We start from the raw sequence: 17,728 nt of genomic DNA, 5'->3' as shown, positions 1-17,728 counted from the left end.
ACAATATGGCGCTGGGAGAGGAGGAAACAGCTTCTACACGGCTGCCTCCAGTTCAACCAATAAACAGCAGGACCTGCTCCTGATTGGAGGAGAGCAGCGTACTCGGCGTGTGGGTAGCAGAGTTGGGATTGGCGGAAGAGGACTACAAAGGAGGAGAGAGACAACATGCACCAGGAACATCTAAGGGGAACATCTGAGGGAACACCTGTGCAGCCCCCGAGAGAGCCGGCCGGCGGTGTGCTGCTCCCCCGCGGAAGTGGGGAATGTGGCAGGGGGAACCGCCCTTCCACGGAGGTGGAAAGGACGGTAGCCAACCCGGGAAGAACCAGCAGCAAACCCGGGGAGGGCCAAGCAGATGAAAGAACAGCGCAGGGTCCTGTGTCATTCCTCCACGAAGAGGGGGAGCGACATAATGGTGCCGTGACTCGGATAGGAAGCCTAGGCAGGGTTTAGTGTTGTTCCTCCGTGAAGAGGGGGAGCGACATAATGGTGCCGTGACTCGGATATGAAGCCTAGGCAGGGTTTAGTGTCGTTCCTCCACGAAGAGGGGGAGCGACAATTTTCTTGGCTTTTCATGCCCTAACAACCAGGCAAGGAGCAATGGGCAAGGAGGAAGTACGGCATGGTTCCAGGTGAACAGGAACTTCTAATGAGAGATGGAAATGTTAGTTTCTCTTTTCAAACACCTTAAGACTTTGGAGTCAGCATAACATGGTTTTGGTACAATCTAGAAATGCTCCATCTAACTGAAAGCTGGGCAGAGAAAGGTGATCCACTCTCGCACCAAGCACAGCTAAGCCTCAGCACCTCTAGCCACCAGCACAGGCAGCAGGAGTGTCCAGTGGAGAGTTGAGTTGCTTAGCAAAAGTGGCATGGTCACTTAAGTGGCTCCTCAGCAGGCCACGAGGTCAGGGAGGCACTTGCCATAGCTCATCAGGCAGCCAAGATCTCAGTAACTGACAACATGGGAAGTGGCCAGCACACAAGAGAAAAATGTCTGTACCGTGTGCTCTTATCTGTGGGCCCAGAACTTCCAGAATTACAACAGCAAAGGCTTTGCAGCTGGTATTACAGATGGTGGTCAGTCCCACATGTGGCCAGCAGAATCTCTGTAATGGGTAGCTGCACAGGGGACCACTCAGCCCTCAGCTTCAAGAAGGCAGCCCCGCTGATGGATAGGAGGGGGTTTCATGGAGAAATCCTGGGAGAAGAGATAAAAACTTGGATGAGGAAAAGAAGCAGCTGTATCATGGCACCCCTTAGGTAAACCCACAAGGAGAATTTAAAGTGGTCAGTATTTCTCGGACCCGAGTGACATTACAGGATGCTTTTAGAGAATCTGTGACCTGAAGGTATTTACATAAATGTAAACCGGGTGCAAGCTATGTGTGATCATACTTCTGCATGACCAGAAAGATGAACAATTTCAATTTACACACTAAATATAATTTGAATTAATGGGTAGATGATTTTGCTTCGCTTCCATTAAAATTAAACTTAAAGGCAAACATGTAATGGGCCCCCTAGAGTTTTAGTGTTCTGAGTCCCACACTGCACATTGTATGGAATGTTCCAGCTCTTCCACACCTCCTTCAACTACTGAAAGCAAGGTTATGGCCAACCTGGCCTTGATCTGTTAAAACTGGGAGAACTTGTTTCATTGGTACTTACCAGAAAAGCTGCAAACCTAGGAAGAACCCACTTGTCCTTTGGCACTTGAGACCTATTCAAAGAATTCTATGATGAGAAGCAAGTTAGCTGTGGAAGCCCAGAATTCTGCAAGCGCTTGATTTGGTGATGAACTTGTGTGGCTTCCAACATTACATCACAGCATGGATTTTCTGAAAATCCTCGAGACTCAAAAAAAAAAAAAAAAAAATAGTGCTTGCCCATAAAGTCCCCACAGCTGGGTGCGTTGGGTGTGGGGATCGGGGTGAGGTGAGGAGGAGCTTCACCTCCTTACACTCTTGCGCAGAACCCGTCCTACATGCTCTGATCCAGGAGGGTGTGTTGTCAGATCCGTTTCTCTGCCTTGCACTGTGGAACTGCAGAGAATATCACCATCTGCTCTTCCTGTGTCCCGACATCACACAGAACAGAGTATGTGGCACTGTTCTCATCCCCAGACCTTTCCCTTTTAAGGGGAGGCACTGTTGTCCAATTTTAGGGATAAAATAACTCGTTTGCTCCTGCTCTCTGTCTTTTCCTGGAGAAAGACCAGAGGATGAGTTCCAAAACCCCTGGCTGGGAGCCCGAGAGTCTAGTCGATCAGGCATCTTTGCTCTTTCGTGTTCTGGCTTCATTTCTGACTGTGAGCGTGCTGTGAGCTTTCAAGACCCATGGGCCTCAGCGCAGGTGGCTGCGTCCTGGCCCTGAACACAGCCATTCTTTTGCTTCCCCACCCCCTTTCCCTCTCTCTTTCCCCCACTTGCCTCCCAAAGGCCTGTTGTTCAGTGATGCTGTTGCCTTTTCCAATCACAGCCATCTCCTCTGGCCATGCCTCCAGTGGTTCTCTGCTGATCTTTTTCTTCCCTTTTCTTATTTTCATCAGTATTTTCTCATTTCTTGGATGAAAGAACTCCTTTTAATGCCATTATCTGTGTCTGTTCAGCTTCTGTAACAGAATATCATACACAGAGTGGCGTGTAGACAAGAGAATCTCATTGCCCACAATTCCGGAGGCCCAGAAGTCCAAGACCAAGGTGCTGGCGAGTTCGGTATCTGGCGAGGGCTCACTTCCTGGTGGTGGACGGTGCCTCCCAGCCGTGTCCTCACGTGTGGAAGGGAAGAGCTCCAGTGGTTTTAGTGACTTCTTGGGGGGCTAACCACATTGGGGCTAACCACATTCAGTGAGGGCTCCATGCTCTTGACCTAATTACTTCCCAAAGGCCTCACCTCCTAAGGCCATCACATTGGGAGTCTGGTTTCTTGTCTCCTTTTTTGGTTAAATTTTAACCAAAATTCACAACTGAATTTGGTGGTTCTGGGGGCAGGGGGAAGATCCAAGCATTCAGATCAGAGTATTCTTTTTGCTGTTCTTAAAAACTGACAAGTCACACCTGTCAGAAACATGTGGCAGCATGCACCTCTTAGAATGGTCCAAGAACAGAGTAAGCTGTTCACGTGCTCGGGCTGATTCTGAGCCCCGGCAAGCTGTGTGATGATGGTGTTAAGGTACTGGCATCTGTGTCTGCGCCCAAAGCCAGCCTGCAGTATCTGTTCCAGGCAGGCATGAAGTCACAGCGTTGTTCTGGAGCACAGAGCAAGTGGGGTCATCCTGACACATCCCTTAGCTCTTAGACTCCTCTCATGGCCTTCGTCTGTTACCCTGGCAGAACTCTGCTTCAGCAACTCCAGAAGCTGCAGACCCTGGTGATGGGCAAGGTGTCTCGTACCTGCAAGTTGGCTGGCACGCAGACCGGCACCTGTCTCATGGTGAGTTTCCCCAAGGGACGGAACAGTAATTGCCCCTGCTTGGGCCCCTCGTCTCTGGTCCCTCCCAGCTTTCCATGGCCGAGTGCTGTGTGTGGCCAGAGAAAGCATGCTGTTCCTCTGTGAGACAGTAATGTGATATGTGGGTACAGTCTGTGGGCCTGGTGGAGGGGAGTCTCCCTGGCCCTGCACCCGGAACCCACAACCCCCCATGCCTGTCTTCCCTCTCCAGGTCGTTGTGCTGTGCTTTGCTGTTGCCTTTGGTAGCTTCTTTCAGGGCTATGGGCCCTATCCTTCTGCCACCAAGATGGCGCTGCCCAGCCAGCATTCCATGCCAGAGCCATACACAGCATCTGTCGGTAAGATGGGAAGCAGCAACCTGGGAAGTGTCTTGTTTCGTTTCTCTGGAGCTTTCTGAAAGGAATCTTTGTACAACTTTGAAAAGTCGTACGAAGGTGCTGTCAGTATCCCAGCGGCCGGTTCTCCTGTGCCCCTCCCCTACTTCCAGGCTGAAGCATCCCAGGGAATTCTGCAGAGCTCGACAGAGCGCAGTTTGCAAACTGTTGCTCTAGACTGTGTTCCCTGATAAATTCTGACATTCCCTCTTTTTTGATTCTGTGAAGGGAGTAAGATGTGTGTGTTTGGGGGAACATTATGTTTTTATAACATTTTAAGAGAGCTCTTGCATTTCTGCCTCCACTGAGTGGAATTGTGTGCTACCATAGTAAGAGTCTGTAAAATGAAATCAAAGAATTAGTGTATCTTATAAAACATGATGTCCAAGATTGACAGAATTTGGAGATTCGGGTGTTTGATAAGAAATATATGTATATACATATTTGTGTGTATGTGTATACATATATATATATATATATTCTCAGGTAGATCAGTTATCTCTTTTAAATATGTAGGGAATAAAGGAATAGTGAATAAGGGATATACACACAAACAGATTTACTAATAGAATGAGCTTGGAGTCAGGAGGTATCATATTTGCTCTAGGGACAGTGTTGCCATCCTGAAATGTCTGGTCTTCACTGGGCAGGTGTGTCCTTTGCCAGGTATGTGACAGAAATGTATTATGTAGTGTTCCAATAAAATAATTTCCATGGCCTGTTGAGAAATTATTTCCCTCTCCCCAAGGATCATCACTAAGTTTATTTGAAAGCCAACTTCCATGTTGCAGAAAATTGCAAGAGGGCCATCTATCCTCTGTGACTGTCCTATAAGATGGAAGAGATTGTGTGCCCTTTGATTCATGGCCTTGGCTTTGGGTCTGAGTGGTAATGCCCTGTGCCTCATCTTCCTGCAAGACCTACTCACTGTGGTTGCTTCTCCTCTTAGCTACACCTAGACCTCTCTGAGTATTTGACTCCCACTTCCCACGGATTCTTTCTCCTAGATAGTTAAAGGTGGGCAAGGAAGGGACTTTTATTTTCAAAGCAGTGGGGGTGGTTTACTTGGTGTTTGTTTGCTTTTCTGAGTTCTTCCAGCACTGTATAATTGGCATAATTTTTTTTGATGCAAAATCTCTAAAACCCTGAAGCCTTTATAGAAAGCCCAGTTCCAATGGCTCCTTAAGCCCCGGGCAACAAGGACCCACCAGTTGTCATCTCTGCCAGCCCTGGGCATGGGGAGTGAGGAGATGTGTTGGACCCCTGTGGCCTTTTGCTGACACTTTGTTCCTTTGCTTTGTCCTCAGTGAGATCCAGGAACCTGCTGATCTATGAAGAGCATTCTCCCCTGGAGGAACCATCCAGCCCAGCCTCAGCAGGGGAGCTTGGGGGCTGGGACAGAGGCTCCTCCCTGCTCAGGGTGTCAGGGCTGGAGTCCAGAGCGGACATGGATCTTCCTCATTTCCTTCTCTCGAATGAGACCAGCCTGGAGAAGTCAGTGCTGTCGGAGCTGCAGCAGCACCTGTGAGTCCTAGACACACGTATTCAGCTCCACCGGCACACTGGGAACAGGCTGAGTTAGCAGCCTGCACTGTGGGGTGTAGACTGGCCAGTGACTGCCCTGAGCAGAGACAAGGAGAAGACCTAGTGTGAGCTCCCCCAGGTCTGCACATGGCTTCTCCTTGTGGGTGACAAGTGGAGTGGCTGCTGATTTAGCTGAGCTCTGCTCCCAGCCCTCCCAGAAATGAGGCTTTTGCCACATCAGTGGGGAAGATTCCATCGTAGACTCTTTCCGCAGCTTTCTAACCCTGGCCCTGAGAGGGAAGGCTCACATTATATATCCTGTTAGGTCTCCATGTGCAGGTAGGTTGCACGTGTACTGGCTCTTGCTATTTGTATCACTGTACGTATGCTATCACATAAATTCTTTCAACCACCCCACGAGGTAAGATGCTATCAGTCTTCCCGTTGTGGGGAATGCCTGGAGCCCCTCCTGGAAGCTCCTAGAGACCAAGCTGTTTGGTTACCTGGCTCGTGACACAAATCTTCTCTCCTACTTAGTTCAGCTCCTCAAGTCCCTAGGCAGATCCCTCTGTTTGGCCATGTCTCCTGGATATCAGAGCTCTTCTCATCCTCCTCTGAGTGCCTCGAGACTCTCTGGGCTGTGAACACAACTTGATAACGTATTTATTTTCTATTCTTCATTATTTCAAACCAGTTCTAAATCTTTGGATTATTAGCTCTCCTCCCTAGACTTTAGCATAGGGCTAAACATCCTCAGTGAATACAATAATTGTCAGCAACTTGGGACAAGCCAGTATCAAACCACCAGGCTTGTCCCCTGGGCTGGGATGCCTGCTCCAGGGTGGCGTAAAGGTGGGACTGTGGATAGGTTGGTGGGAGGACTTGGGCAGCAGAGAATTCATGCTAGGAGAGAAGGGGACCCTAGAGGAGCCTGGGCCAGCCCATAAGGCCGCTGTCATGGATTGGCTGTGTCATCAGAGTTGCAGTAAACAGTTGGTGGCCAACACTTCTTTTTCCTTTCGACGCCTTCACAGAGTCAGCGCTAACCTGGAGGGGAACGAGACGCTGAAAGTCGTAGAACTCGACAGGAGAGTGAACACCACCTTCTGAAGAGGCCTCCCGCACCCGCCCCGTCTCCCTGAACGTCACCTCTCCATCCACAAATCACCTTTGTCATAAGCGTTTCCTCTGTGCCACTGGATCTTGACAAAGACACGGACGGACGAGCATTTCGTGGCTTTGGATGGAAGGCCAGCCTGGGGTTCCCCGCCGGCCGGGACAGCGCGCCCTGCCCTCTGGTCCCTGCCCCTCCCCTGCAGCAGGGAGCCTACGTCTCCCCCTCCCTCTCTCTTACCGCTCTAGTAGATACCATTGTAGGGGTGAGGGTGGGGCAAGCAGGCTTGTTTCCACCAGCGGTGCCAAAGAAGATCTTGCCTGATTCTCTCCCCTGCGAGGCGCGACCCCTTGGAAGACAAGACTGGTTCGATCGACACCCCAGACTGCAGCCACAAGAATGCCATGATGCCTGTCGCGATTTGGCGAAGCACTGACTCACGTCCTCCCTCGCTCCCACCCGGGTCCCCCGCCGCTGGAGCCCTCGCCCGACGGGGCACTGGCACTGTGGGCGAGGCCCCCTTCACGTTCTCAGGCCGCAAGTGCAATGCCTGAAGGGATCAGGCTCCTCTACTCCAGGCGAACCTGCCCCGCCTCGTTGCTGGTAGGACCTCCCCCCATAGCTCTGCCGCTCCAGCTTCTCCTCCCCATTTGTAAATAGTATTTATTAGCTCGCCCAGGCTTCCTGCGGGCAGCCACGCCGGAGCGATCCCACGGTTCCTTCCAAGCCGCTCTGTTGGCCTTTGGCGCTGGGAGGGCCTCTAGGCTCTGGGATCCCCAGTCTTTCCCAATGAAGTTTTCTTTCTTTTTGGAGGCCTGTAAAACAGTTACCGTTGAGAAACCCCCTAAGCCCGTGCGCCCCTAAGGGAGGAACTCAGAGGGAAAGATGGAACAGTGCCTTGCTCCGGGCAGGGCTCCTGGCCCTATGCTCTCTCTCCCCAGTTCCTGTAACAGAGAGGGAGGCCCTGTGCCCGACAGCAGGCACTTCGACAACCCTGTCGGCTTCCGTCCCCGCCCGCCCCTGGCCCCGCCTCCAGCCCCGCCCCTCCCACTGTCCACTTCCGCCCCGCCTCCGGTCCCGCCCCCCGCAGTCCACTTCCGCCGGCTTGTCCGCAGCCCGGAAGGTCAGTGACCAGCGTGTCTCCCTTCCTTTACTGACAGGTTTGGCTACTTTGCAGCTCGCCCAAAGAGATACAACCTAACCCCCACCCTACTTTTATTTTTGTTTTTTAATGACTGAAAGTAACTTTTGTAGGTAATTTTTTTCTTTTCTATTTCGTACAAAGCTATGGAAACGGTCTTGTGTTCTATACGGTAGAAGACTCTCCCTCAATGTCTCTTCCTAGCTTGCAAAAGCTTTCATGTAGGGAATGTGCTTACGTTCTGTACTTGACGTCTAGTAGCGGCCGAAGCGCCTTCGACTTCGTCTCTCACTCCCTTTCCCTCCCTGGCCGTCTCCGTGGCCCCCGCCCAGGGCGCCCGTTCCGTGTCAGACTTCACATCTGCCCCTGCACCTCACGGGCAGACCCCTGCCTGTCCCCCTGGGCCATTTGGGGTCCCCGTGTGACGGAGAGGGTTCCGGACGGGGAGACGGCCGCGTTGGTGTGCGCACAGCGAGCGAGAGCTGCAGCGGGCATGGCTGGCTGCCTGGTTCTCGCTGCCCGTGACCTTGTGTGGTGGGGAGCAAGGGGCGGCCAGTGGTCTCCGCTGCTGCTGCTCCGTGCCGATGGCTGGTGACCACGGGCCACTGCTGACCCATCGCTCTGCGCTTATCTGGGGCCCGACAAGGTTTGAGAAGGCAGAATGGACTCAAGTGCTGTTTGCTCAATGAGAAAGGAAGGTTCCGCACCTGAGGGCCGAAGGGAGCGGACAGGCCGGGCCACCCACGGGCTGCAGCTGACCTACGCTGGGTACTTAAGGCTCACCGAGTAGCGAGCTTGCTGTTCCGAATGAGGAGGGAGAAGGAAAAAGGAAATTTCTAGGCGCCGCCCTTAGTGCTTTGAGGATTTGGTTCTTGCCGTTGCCTCCCCCTCGCCAGACACCACTGCCCACAAAGCTTTCTCACTGGGAGACCATCTTTCCAGGACAGACTCTTTCTAGACACAGGGGACATTAGCCAGAGAGGTCCAACGGCGCTTTCAAGTGGGTTCAAGAGCCAGTTTTGCTGTTCTTTTAAGAAAAATCTGTTCCTTGCTTGAGCGAGTAAAGGGAACTAAACCGTTTTCCCTTTAGGAGGGCAAAACGGGTCAAGAGGACTTGGGTATGTGGCAGCCGATGGGCTCCACATGTCCGCTGGGTGTTTGCGTGTCTCTGTTCCAGGGCCGGGCCCAGAGTCTGTGGACTGTTTCTCCACAAAGTCAGTAATGCACGCTTAGCTCTGAAGATGTCAGATAGCGGCAGAGCAGTGCACCTGAACGTGAATGTTGAAAAATGGCACTGCCAGAGCGGCCGGCAGCCATCAAGAATCAATCTAACGACCTGTGTCATCCTACAGACGGGCCTTCGCCTTCCCCTTCCCTGATTGCACCAGTGAGGGGGATGCCTTGCGAAGACGCAGAAAACAGACGAGCCCCGAGTCACCCAGGCACGTGGCTCTCCTCCTGGCTCCACTGGCACTCGACAGAGGCGTGTGTACATGAAAGGCCGAGGTGGTGCCAGTTTCAAGAACGAATTTCTGTGAAGCGCTGGGGCTCAGGAGTCAGGCTCACAGGAAGAGAGGGTTACGTAAAGATCTGACAGCTGAACTAGGTTGCTCCTTTTTGGTAGGAGGTGGGGTGAGGTGTGACATCAGTGTAGGCAAAATTAGATAACCTTTCGGTTAATATGGTCTTATTTGGAGACCTGACTCGCAGGTTATGAAAGCAGCTTTCAGTTCAAGTTGCTTCCAGACCAACCGTAAATACAAGGTTGTTTTCCTCGCTAAATCGCAGTTCAGCCTGGACACCAGAAGGTGGCTGTGAAGCCCACGTGCCTGTAGAGTAGGAGAATGAGTTGGTTCTTATCCCAAGAGTGGGGCAGTGCCCAGCATTTTGGTCGTGGTTTGAATTTCTTTCTCAAGGCAGAACAGCGCCTCTGAGCACACAGCACGTGAGGTGTGCATCTGCGCAGACTCCAGAAAACGAGACGAGTAAGGAATGGGCCGGCCATGCTGGCCTTGCTGACATGGGGAGGGTGGAGATGGAAGCGGGGGCTTTCGGCCTCCCCTTCTCTGCCGTGAGCCACTCATTAGGTTCTGTGGAATCCAGTCTTTGGGCACCAGGATTAAAGGCACCGGCACTCCTGCTGGCGGGCCTGGCAGGACCTGGGGAGCTCCCAGCGGGTGGTGCCCTAGTGAGAGTCATTTTATTTGACTGCTTTTAGCTGAGCTAGGGAAAAACCCCTGGGATGCAGCTACAGGCAGGAGTAGGAAGTGGTGAAATGGGGGCTGTGAAAGAGCCGGAGTTCAGATTATCCACTCATTCCTTCCTTCCTTCATTCAGTCACTCCTAGGACTTCTGAGTTTATTAAGGAAGGGTGTTGCATGATGCCCTGGGGAACACTGGGGAGTAAGAAGACTGAGGAAACCGCACTAATCATAGCTTTCCAAAAGAACCAAATGCCTTCGCTCGCTCTGTCCCATGCATACAGACACACACACAATCCTCTTCTGTCTCAGGTACTCCTTTGTGCCTTACACAGAGCCTTACCTATGAACCCAGAGTGACTGAGAAATCCCTGGTCCCTGGAGGTTTTATAATATTAGTTGAAGCAGGGATGGGGGAAAGAACTTTTTCCAAATGTCAAAAATGTTTTCCCAAAAGTGAGCCACTCCCAGATTGCCCCATCAGGAGGAAAGAAACGGGGTTATGTCCATTAGGAAAATCCCACTTGGTAGGGGTGCAATGGCATAAAAACCTGGCTAGTCAGGATTAAAGGCATTATAAATCCTCATAGCAGAGCATTTTCCCACTGCCCATTTGAGGATTAATGTGGCCAAAGGGTCGGCACTTAACTACAGGAAAAAGCTAGATGTTGCATTTTGTCATTTGGTGCAACCTGAAATTCAGGAATGCTCTGTTTTGTCTCTGTTTCCAGCAGGCAGGGAAGTCCTGTTTCTTGAGCACTTACTAAGGGGTTGGGCGCCGTGCTAAGAGTTGCTTTAGTTTTTTAGGTAGAGCAAACAAAGGCGGCTAGTTCCCACGAGACAGAAAAGAGCTAAGGGATGTGAGCAATGCAACCATTTGTGAAGCACATTGAGCGATTCCTTCCTAGAACACAGCCTTTCAGATCCTCTGGGCAGGGCACGCAGCATTTACCCCCTTGATGGCCCCACTGTGCAATGTCCACTTGTTTGCTTCTTGCTGGAGCTCTCCACCAGACGCCCATCTCTTGTCTTTTTCATCCTGTCTTCTGTGAGTTCCAGCTGGCAGGCTTTGCATTGGAGAAAGGAAAACCGGGGTGTTAAGCTCTGTGTCTCGGATCCCATCCTTGGCTCACCAGCTGGGTGAGAACAGGAGTTGTTTGCACCATGGACCCATGACCTACACTACTTAAAAAAATCTCCCTTTCAGATAAAATGCTTTATGAGTCTTTGGAAAACACCAGTGCTCCTTGGCAAACTATGAGTGGTCCTTCTCAATGGTAGTGAGCAGCCCCTGGACTAGAATCATCAGTAAGCTTTAATGTCTGTGCTGTTGCTGGGACCTCCCTCCCTTTTCTAACAGGTTGCGTAGACCAGCAGTGTTAAAATCTAAGTGCATTTTGAGTCTATTATCTGTCTTTGTGCTTTTTTTTTTTTTACTGGCTTTTTACTCTTTATCATAAGCTAAGTACCAACACAATAAAAATAAAAATACTTTGTAGGATACTTGTACTTAGTTTGGACAAAAAATAAATCGAAATTGTTATGCTTTTGTATTTCTATTTCTTGCAAATAAATATTTTTCCTAAATAGTGAAATGTTGCCCAGTCTTTCACAACCTAGTGATCTGATTTTAAAAGCATTTTGCTTTTCTTCTGAGTATGGGTGTGTGTGTGTGTGTGTGTGTGTTCCTAACCATTCTTTCCTGATGATCCAGTCACACTGAAAGGGGAGCCTCAGACTAGCAATCTGTATGTTAGGTAGTGCTACATCCAAGGCTCAGCTGGAAGACTATTGAGAAATGTAATTGTTTTCTCAGTCAATCACTGGAAGAAAAACAATATTCTCTGGAGGTTCATACAGCCTGACTCTTACTTTTGCTCTCTCCTACAACTCTTCCCTAGCCATGGATTTGATTTTGCTTTTCCCTTCCCTGGAAGTCTGAGAAGGAAGCTCTGGACTATAGCCCGCAGGAATGCTCCTGTAGAGAGACAGAGGCAGAGAGAGGGTGCCGAAGATTCCTGCTCCAGAAATTCTGATGGAGTGATTGATCAAGGGCAGTGCATCCGAGCAGAGTCATCTGCATTCTGCTGCTCTCTCTGCACCCAAACGTAACTGTCTCCACTCAGAGAGAGTGGGGGCTTCCTTTAGCCTCAGAAAACGTGGCCCCAGGATGTTAGAGACGAAGGCTACCTGGGAAAACACAACCGAGCAGCGTGTCTCTCTCTTCACAGCAAGCCTGACCCTGCCTTGGCATTGAGTGCATTCGTCTCCCACATCCCTGGCCGTCCTTTCCCCTCACTCATGAGGGGCCTTTCCCTGCATGTCCTCCTTCATATACTAGGGCCCGTTGTGGAAGGCCTCTCCCCTGCATGCTGGTATCTCTCCAGGGGTACCTCGGGTGGAGGGTAAATACTGCTTGGAGACTGTTATGTTTTAATCATGTCTTTCTGATGCTTTGCTGACCCTAGAGGGACCTTGCTCCCGCCAGGGCTAGCCAGTCCCTGGCCGACACACACATGTTTCACTTGCAAAACCAAGTAGTCCAGAGCCCAGACCCCAACCACCTTCTAAATGGGTTCTCACACTGCAGGCCCCAGTGACTGACCTCAGGTGCCAGACAACTAGACAGTACCAGAGCCTGCTCACCGTGCCTTGCTCATTCCTGCCTGTGCAAGCCTCAACAGAGGCTCTTGCCTGCATTTTCCTCTGCCTGCTGACTGGGGCTTCCCCTGTGGCTGTGTGTGACATGACCTATCCTCCTGTCTTGGAAACTGTAACAGGTGTCTCACCTTTTCAGTGACAGATGTCTCCTGATCTGATGGTCTCACCATACCTGAACAATAAGACCTACACATAAAATATTCCCTAGACACTGATAGATTAAGTCACAGTCCAAGCTCAAAATCTTGGGCTTGCAGGGTTTCCTACATGGGCCTACTGTGATTTTAGATAAATATAAAAGCTGGGTTATCTCACTTCACTAGTTGTCACTTTTGTGCAGAAAGTAAAAGAGCTAGAGTGTGGTGTGGTCTGTTTAAGCAGGTATCCAAAGTCCTGGTCCTGTGCTCTGGTTCCAGGGTAAATCAGACTTAATCTCTGAAAATAAGAGCTATTGAAGCAAGGGAACATTGGGGTAGAGTGGGAAAAGGAACCAACTGGAGAGTGGGTGTTCAGGTTAGTGGTTAAGATGCCTATGTCCCACGTTGGAATACCTGGGTTTAATTCCTGGCTCTGGCTCCCGCTGCTATAGACCCTGGGAAGCAGGTCCGTAGTCTCTAACTCTATTGTGCTGGGTTTAGAAGCATGAGGGTTTGTACAAATAAAGGAGTTAGCCTAGGTTCAAGGTTGCAAAGTCAACTAATACATAAGTGTTTCTGATTTGATCCCACTGTATTTTATAAATACTTTTAAATTATTGTTTAAACTTTCAACATTTGAAGTTTTTTTTTTTAATTATAAAGCTTCTGATTTCCATCTTCTCTTGAAAGATGAGAAGACCCAGCCACTTTTTGGGAGTTTTGGAAAAGCAAGTAAAGGAAAAGTTACTGTATTGGTGATGGGATCAGAAAGTGGAAAGGGTGGTTAATATACCAAGGGACAGGAAACCAGGGACCTGAGCCCGGAGGCGTGGCTGTGAGACAATGTGCAGTTTAGAGTCTGTTCCTTCTAATTCTAGAGGTAAATCATTAATCTGAAAAATTGTATTCAAATTTTGTGATGATTCCACTTGTGTAAGACTTCCCGTTTTACCTAATGCTCTTTCCCGTGTTATATAACATATCTGCTGATCATCTGTGAAGAAGGTGGAGCCATTATTGTTGTCCATGTTGCTCAGCTGAGGAGTGGGACCTGCAGCAACAGGACCAGCTCCACATCAGGTGACAGTGAGTGAGGGTGGAATCACAGCCAGCTCTCCTGACTTCCACTCTGGTACCATTTCCATTAGCCACACCTCATCTGGGCGGGAGACCCTCCAGCTTGCCAAATCATCTCCTTGGGCCAAGTCCGGGACTCGAACCAGCGCCCATTGGGATGCCGGCACTGCAGGTTGCAGCTTGTGGGGAGCAAACCGGACTAGACTGAGTTACTGGAATTAAGACTTATTCTATGCATCTGCTCTCCCACAATATGGCGCTGGGAGAGAAGTAAACAGCTTCCGCACAGCTGCCTCCAGTTCAGCTAATAAACTGTAGGACTTGCTCCTGATTGGAGGAGAGCAGCGTACTCGGCGTGTGGGCAGCCGAGTTAGGATTGGCGGAGGAGGACTATAAAGGAGGAGAGAGACGGCATGCACCAGGAACATCTAAGGGGAACATCTAGCTGAAGGAACACCCGTGCAGCCCCCGAGAGACCCGGCCGGCGGTGTGCCGCTCCCCTGCGGAAGTGGGGAATGCGGCCAGGGGGAACTGCCCTTCCACGGAGGTGGAAGGGATAGTAGCCAACCCGGGAAGAACCAGCAGCAAACCCGGGGAGGGTCGAGCAGACAGAAAGAACAGCGCAGGGTTCAGTGTTGCTCCTCCATGAAGAGGGGGAGCGACATAATGGTGCCGTGACTCGGATAGGAAACCTAGGAGGGAAGAAACGGGAAGAACTGGGAAATTACCGGAGAGAGAGACTAGCAAACAGCCTAGGGAAAAGCCGGACGAAAAAGGAGCCGGAAGAAGCTATTGAAAGCCTAGGCATAGACTCGGATACGGACTACGGGGGGAAGCTGGGAGAAATCTCTAAGGTCGAAAGTGAAAGTGAAAGCTAGAACAAACAGACTCGGATGCGGACTGTGGGGAGAGGCCAGGAGAAATGAGGGAGGAATATTGTTGGAGGAAAGCTGGGGGAAATATACCGGGTAGAGAAAAATGTTAGGGAAAATGAAGCCGCGAGTGCAGGCCAAGGCGGAAACGGAAGCCACTTTGGGGTTCTCAAGTTAGCCCGGGAATGGGGGGCGAAAAGTTGAAACCAGAAGCTGAAACGTAAGCCAGATTGGGATCCGTCTGATTAGCCCGGGGAGCAAAGGACGGGAAGCCAAACCGTGGGGCGGAGACGTATGCTGGGTTGAATTCGCCAGGCTAGCCCGGGGAACTTAGATTGAATGCTAGTGGCGGACACGTAAGCTACGCTGTGTTACTCGCGGAAGCCGCTGCGTGCAGAGAGAGCACGGGGCGTGAATAGATAGGGAACGGGGCTGGCGCGAGGCCGTGGTGCAGACGCGAAGGGCGTGGAGACCGCGGAGCGCGCGAAGCCAAGCCGCGCAAAGCCGGGAAGCTGCGCAGATGAAAGAGGCGCGGGCTGAAGCGGCTCAGAGCCGGGAAGCAGCCTCGGGGCGGGTGCCGAGAAGCAGCCTCGGGGCGGGCACCGGAAAGCCGCAGGGACAAGAGAAACAGAAGTTTAGAAGCAAAGTGAGAGAAATAGGAATGCTGGAAGATAGAAGTAAAATGGGAGAAATAGGAATGCCCGGAGATAGAGAAATAGAGAAATAGAAAGGCCTCCCCTCAACATGGCAACGAGAAAGCTTGGATTCGGTCTGCCTGATTAAGTGAGGCGATGAGCACGATGAGCACCTGCGGCGGCTAGCAGCTTATGCGCCGCAGGTCACCGAAGACAGGCACGAATTAACATCAGTAAGGCCTCCCCACAAAAAGGCAATGAGAAGGCTTGGATTCGGTTTGCCTGATAGGGCTTGTAAGCCCCTGCAGGCTCGACCAGAGCATGCGCTGCAGGGCACCGAACACAGGCACGCATCAGCGCCTAAAAACCTCCTCACAACATGGCGAAGAGAGGACCCGGATTCGGTTTGCCTGATTGATAGGACTTGTAAGAGCCTGTGGCATCTCTAGCAAGTAGAGCAGAGTGTGTGCCGCGGGACACCGAAGACAGGCGCGTATCAACGCCAAAAATAAAAAGAAAGGGGGATCTGTGGGGAGCAAACCGGACTAGACTGAGTTACTGGAATTAAGACTTATTCTATGCATCTGCTCTCCCACAATATGGCGCTGGGAGAGAAGTAAACAGCTTCCGCACAGCTGCCTCCAGTTCAGCTAATAAACTGTAGGACTTGCTCCTGATTGGAGGAGAGCAGCGTACTCGGCGTGTGGGCAGCTGAGTTAGGATTGGCGGAGGAGGACTATAAAGGAGGAGAGAGACGGCATGCACCAGGAACATCTAAGGGGAACATCTAGCTGAAGGAACACCCGTGCAGCCCCCGAGAGACCCGGCCGGCGGTGTGCCGCTCCCCTGCGGAAGTGGGGAATGCGGCCAGGGGGACCTGCCCTTCCACGGAGGTGGAAGGGATAGTAGCCAACCCGGGAAGAACCAGCAGCAAACCCGGGGAGGGCCGAGCAGACAGAAAGAACAGCGCAGGGTTCAGTGTTGCTCCTCCATGAAGAGGGGGAGCGACACAGCTTTTCCTGCACGCCACCGCACTGGCCCCTGCTCTATATTTTAAAGGCAATATCTTGGGGTTGGCGCTGTGGCATAGCGGGTAAAGCCACCTCCTGCAGTGCTGGCATCCCATATGGGTGCGGATTGGCGCAGTTCTGGCCGTTGCAGCCAACTGAGGAGTGAACCAGTGGATAGAAGACTTGTCTCTCCTTCTCTGCCTCTCTTTCTCTGTGTAACTCTGACTTTCAAATAAATAAATATTTTTAAAAAAGCAATATCTTTTATCTAAGTGTCAATTATAATAATTTAATTAAGGATTTATTCATTTGAAACTCAGTGAGAGAAAGCGAGAGAGGAAAATCTTCCAACTTCTCTTCACTCCCAAATGGCCACAACAGCCGTGGCTGGGCCAAACTGAAGCCAGGATCCTGGCACTGCATCCAGGTCTCCCACATGGGTGGCAGTGGTCCAGGTACTTGGGTCATCTTTTGCTGCCTTCCCAGGTGTGTTAGCAGGAAGTTGCATTGGAAGCAGAGCAACCAGAACTCAAATTGGGATGCTAGCATCCCAAACAGCAGTTTAACCTTCTGAGCCACAATTTGGCCCTTATAATACTATTTTGAAACATTTTCTGTGACATGCTTTGTTCTAATTTTATTTCCCTATATGTTTTCTTTTTATCTCTTATTTGATTATGGTTAACCTTCTTCAATATCACAATGGATGTTAGTGTCCATTCACATGTACCAAAGTGCATTAATGATGTGCAATGATTGGTTGCTTTAAATGTTTGTGACAGATAAGTGAATGTTCATTTTCTTTCTGCCTATTTTTTCAAACTGAGAGTCAAAATGTTGAGAAATCAAGTTAGTATGTTTTGACTACCACTTTTAAAAAAGAGAAAATAGAATGGGAAAAGAGGGCATGGAATGGAATTGTGTAGAATAAAGTAAAAAATACCAGAATGATTCTAGTACAGGTTGACACTGATTGATGCAACTTTAATTTCAGCCTTTTCTTTTTAAGATTCATTTATTTATCTGAAAAGCAGAGTTACAAAGGTGGAGGGAGAGACAGAGAGAGAGATGTTCCATCAGCTGGTTCACCACTGAAATGGCAGCAATGGCCAAGAGTGAGCCCAGCCAAATCCAGTAGCCAGGAACTCCATCCTTGTCTCCTACATGGGTTACAGAGGTCCAAGTACTTAGGCCATCATCCACTGCTTTCCCAGGCACATTAGTAGGGAGCTGGATCCAGCAACAGCAGGATCATATGGGGTGCTGGAGTAGCTGATGGTGTCTTAATCGACTGTGCCAAAACACAGGCCTGTAATTTCAGTCTTTTAGGTTTATATTTACGTGTTGTTCGAGATCACACATAAAATTTATGTGTGTCTGAGAATCACGCTAAAAATGCTCAAAATTCTCCAATAAAAGAAGACAACATTAGTCAGTTGACTGGAAAGGCGTGGGACGATAAGCTAACTCTTGGGTTAGGGTCCCAGGGGGCAGGACTATCTGGGGCCACCCATTTCTCAAGAGGAGAT

At 50.5% G+C, this 17,728-nt stretch overlaps 1 protein-coding gene across 2 annotated transcripts in view; it reads left to right on the top strand.

The window, feature by feature from the left end:
* CREB3L2 (cAMP responsive element binding protein 3 like 2) overlaps positions 1–11,402 on the top strand; it is a 135,543-nt gene extending 124,141 nt beyond the window's left edge. For both annotated transcript variants that reach the window (XM_002711936.5, XM_008258046.4), the window contains 4 exons: positions 3,336–3,435; positions 3,665–3,791; positions 5,135–5,351; positions 6,386–11,402. In XM_002711936.5, the coding sequence (XP_002711982.1) occupies positions 3,336–3,435; positions 3,665–3,791; positions 5,135–5,351; positions 6,386–6,461 (520 nt within the window). In that variant the 3' untranslated portion in view covers positions 6,462–11,402. The remainder of the gene's footprint in view (positions 1–3,335; positions 3,436–3,664; positions 3,792–5,134; positions 5,352–6,385) is intronic.
* The last annotated feature ends 6,326 nt before the right edge of the window (positions 11,403–17,728 follow it).

The sequence above is a fragment of the Oryctolagus cuniculus genome, chromosome 3, assembly GCF_964237555.1.
Source record: "Oryctolagus cuniculus chromosome 3, mOryCun1.1, whole genome shotgun sequence".
NCBI classification, from domain to species: domain Eukaryota; kingdom Metazoa; phylum Chordata; class Mammalia; order Lagomorpha; family Leporidae; genus Oryctolagus; species Oryctolagus cuniculus.
The sequence above is the reverse complement of the archived record's forward strand: the minus strand, read 5'-3'. Positions and strand labels throughout refer to the sequence as shown.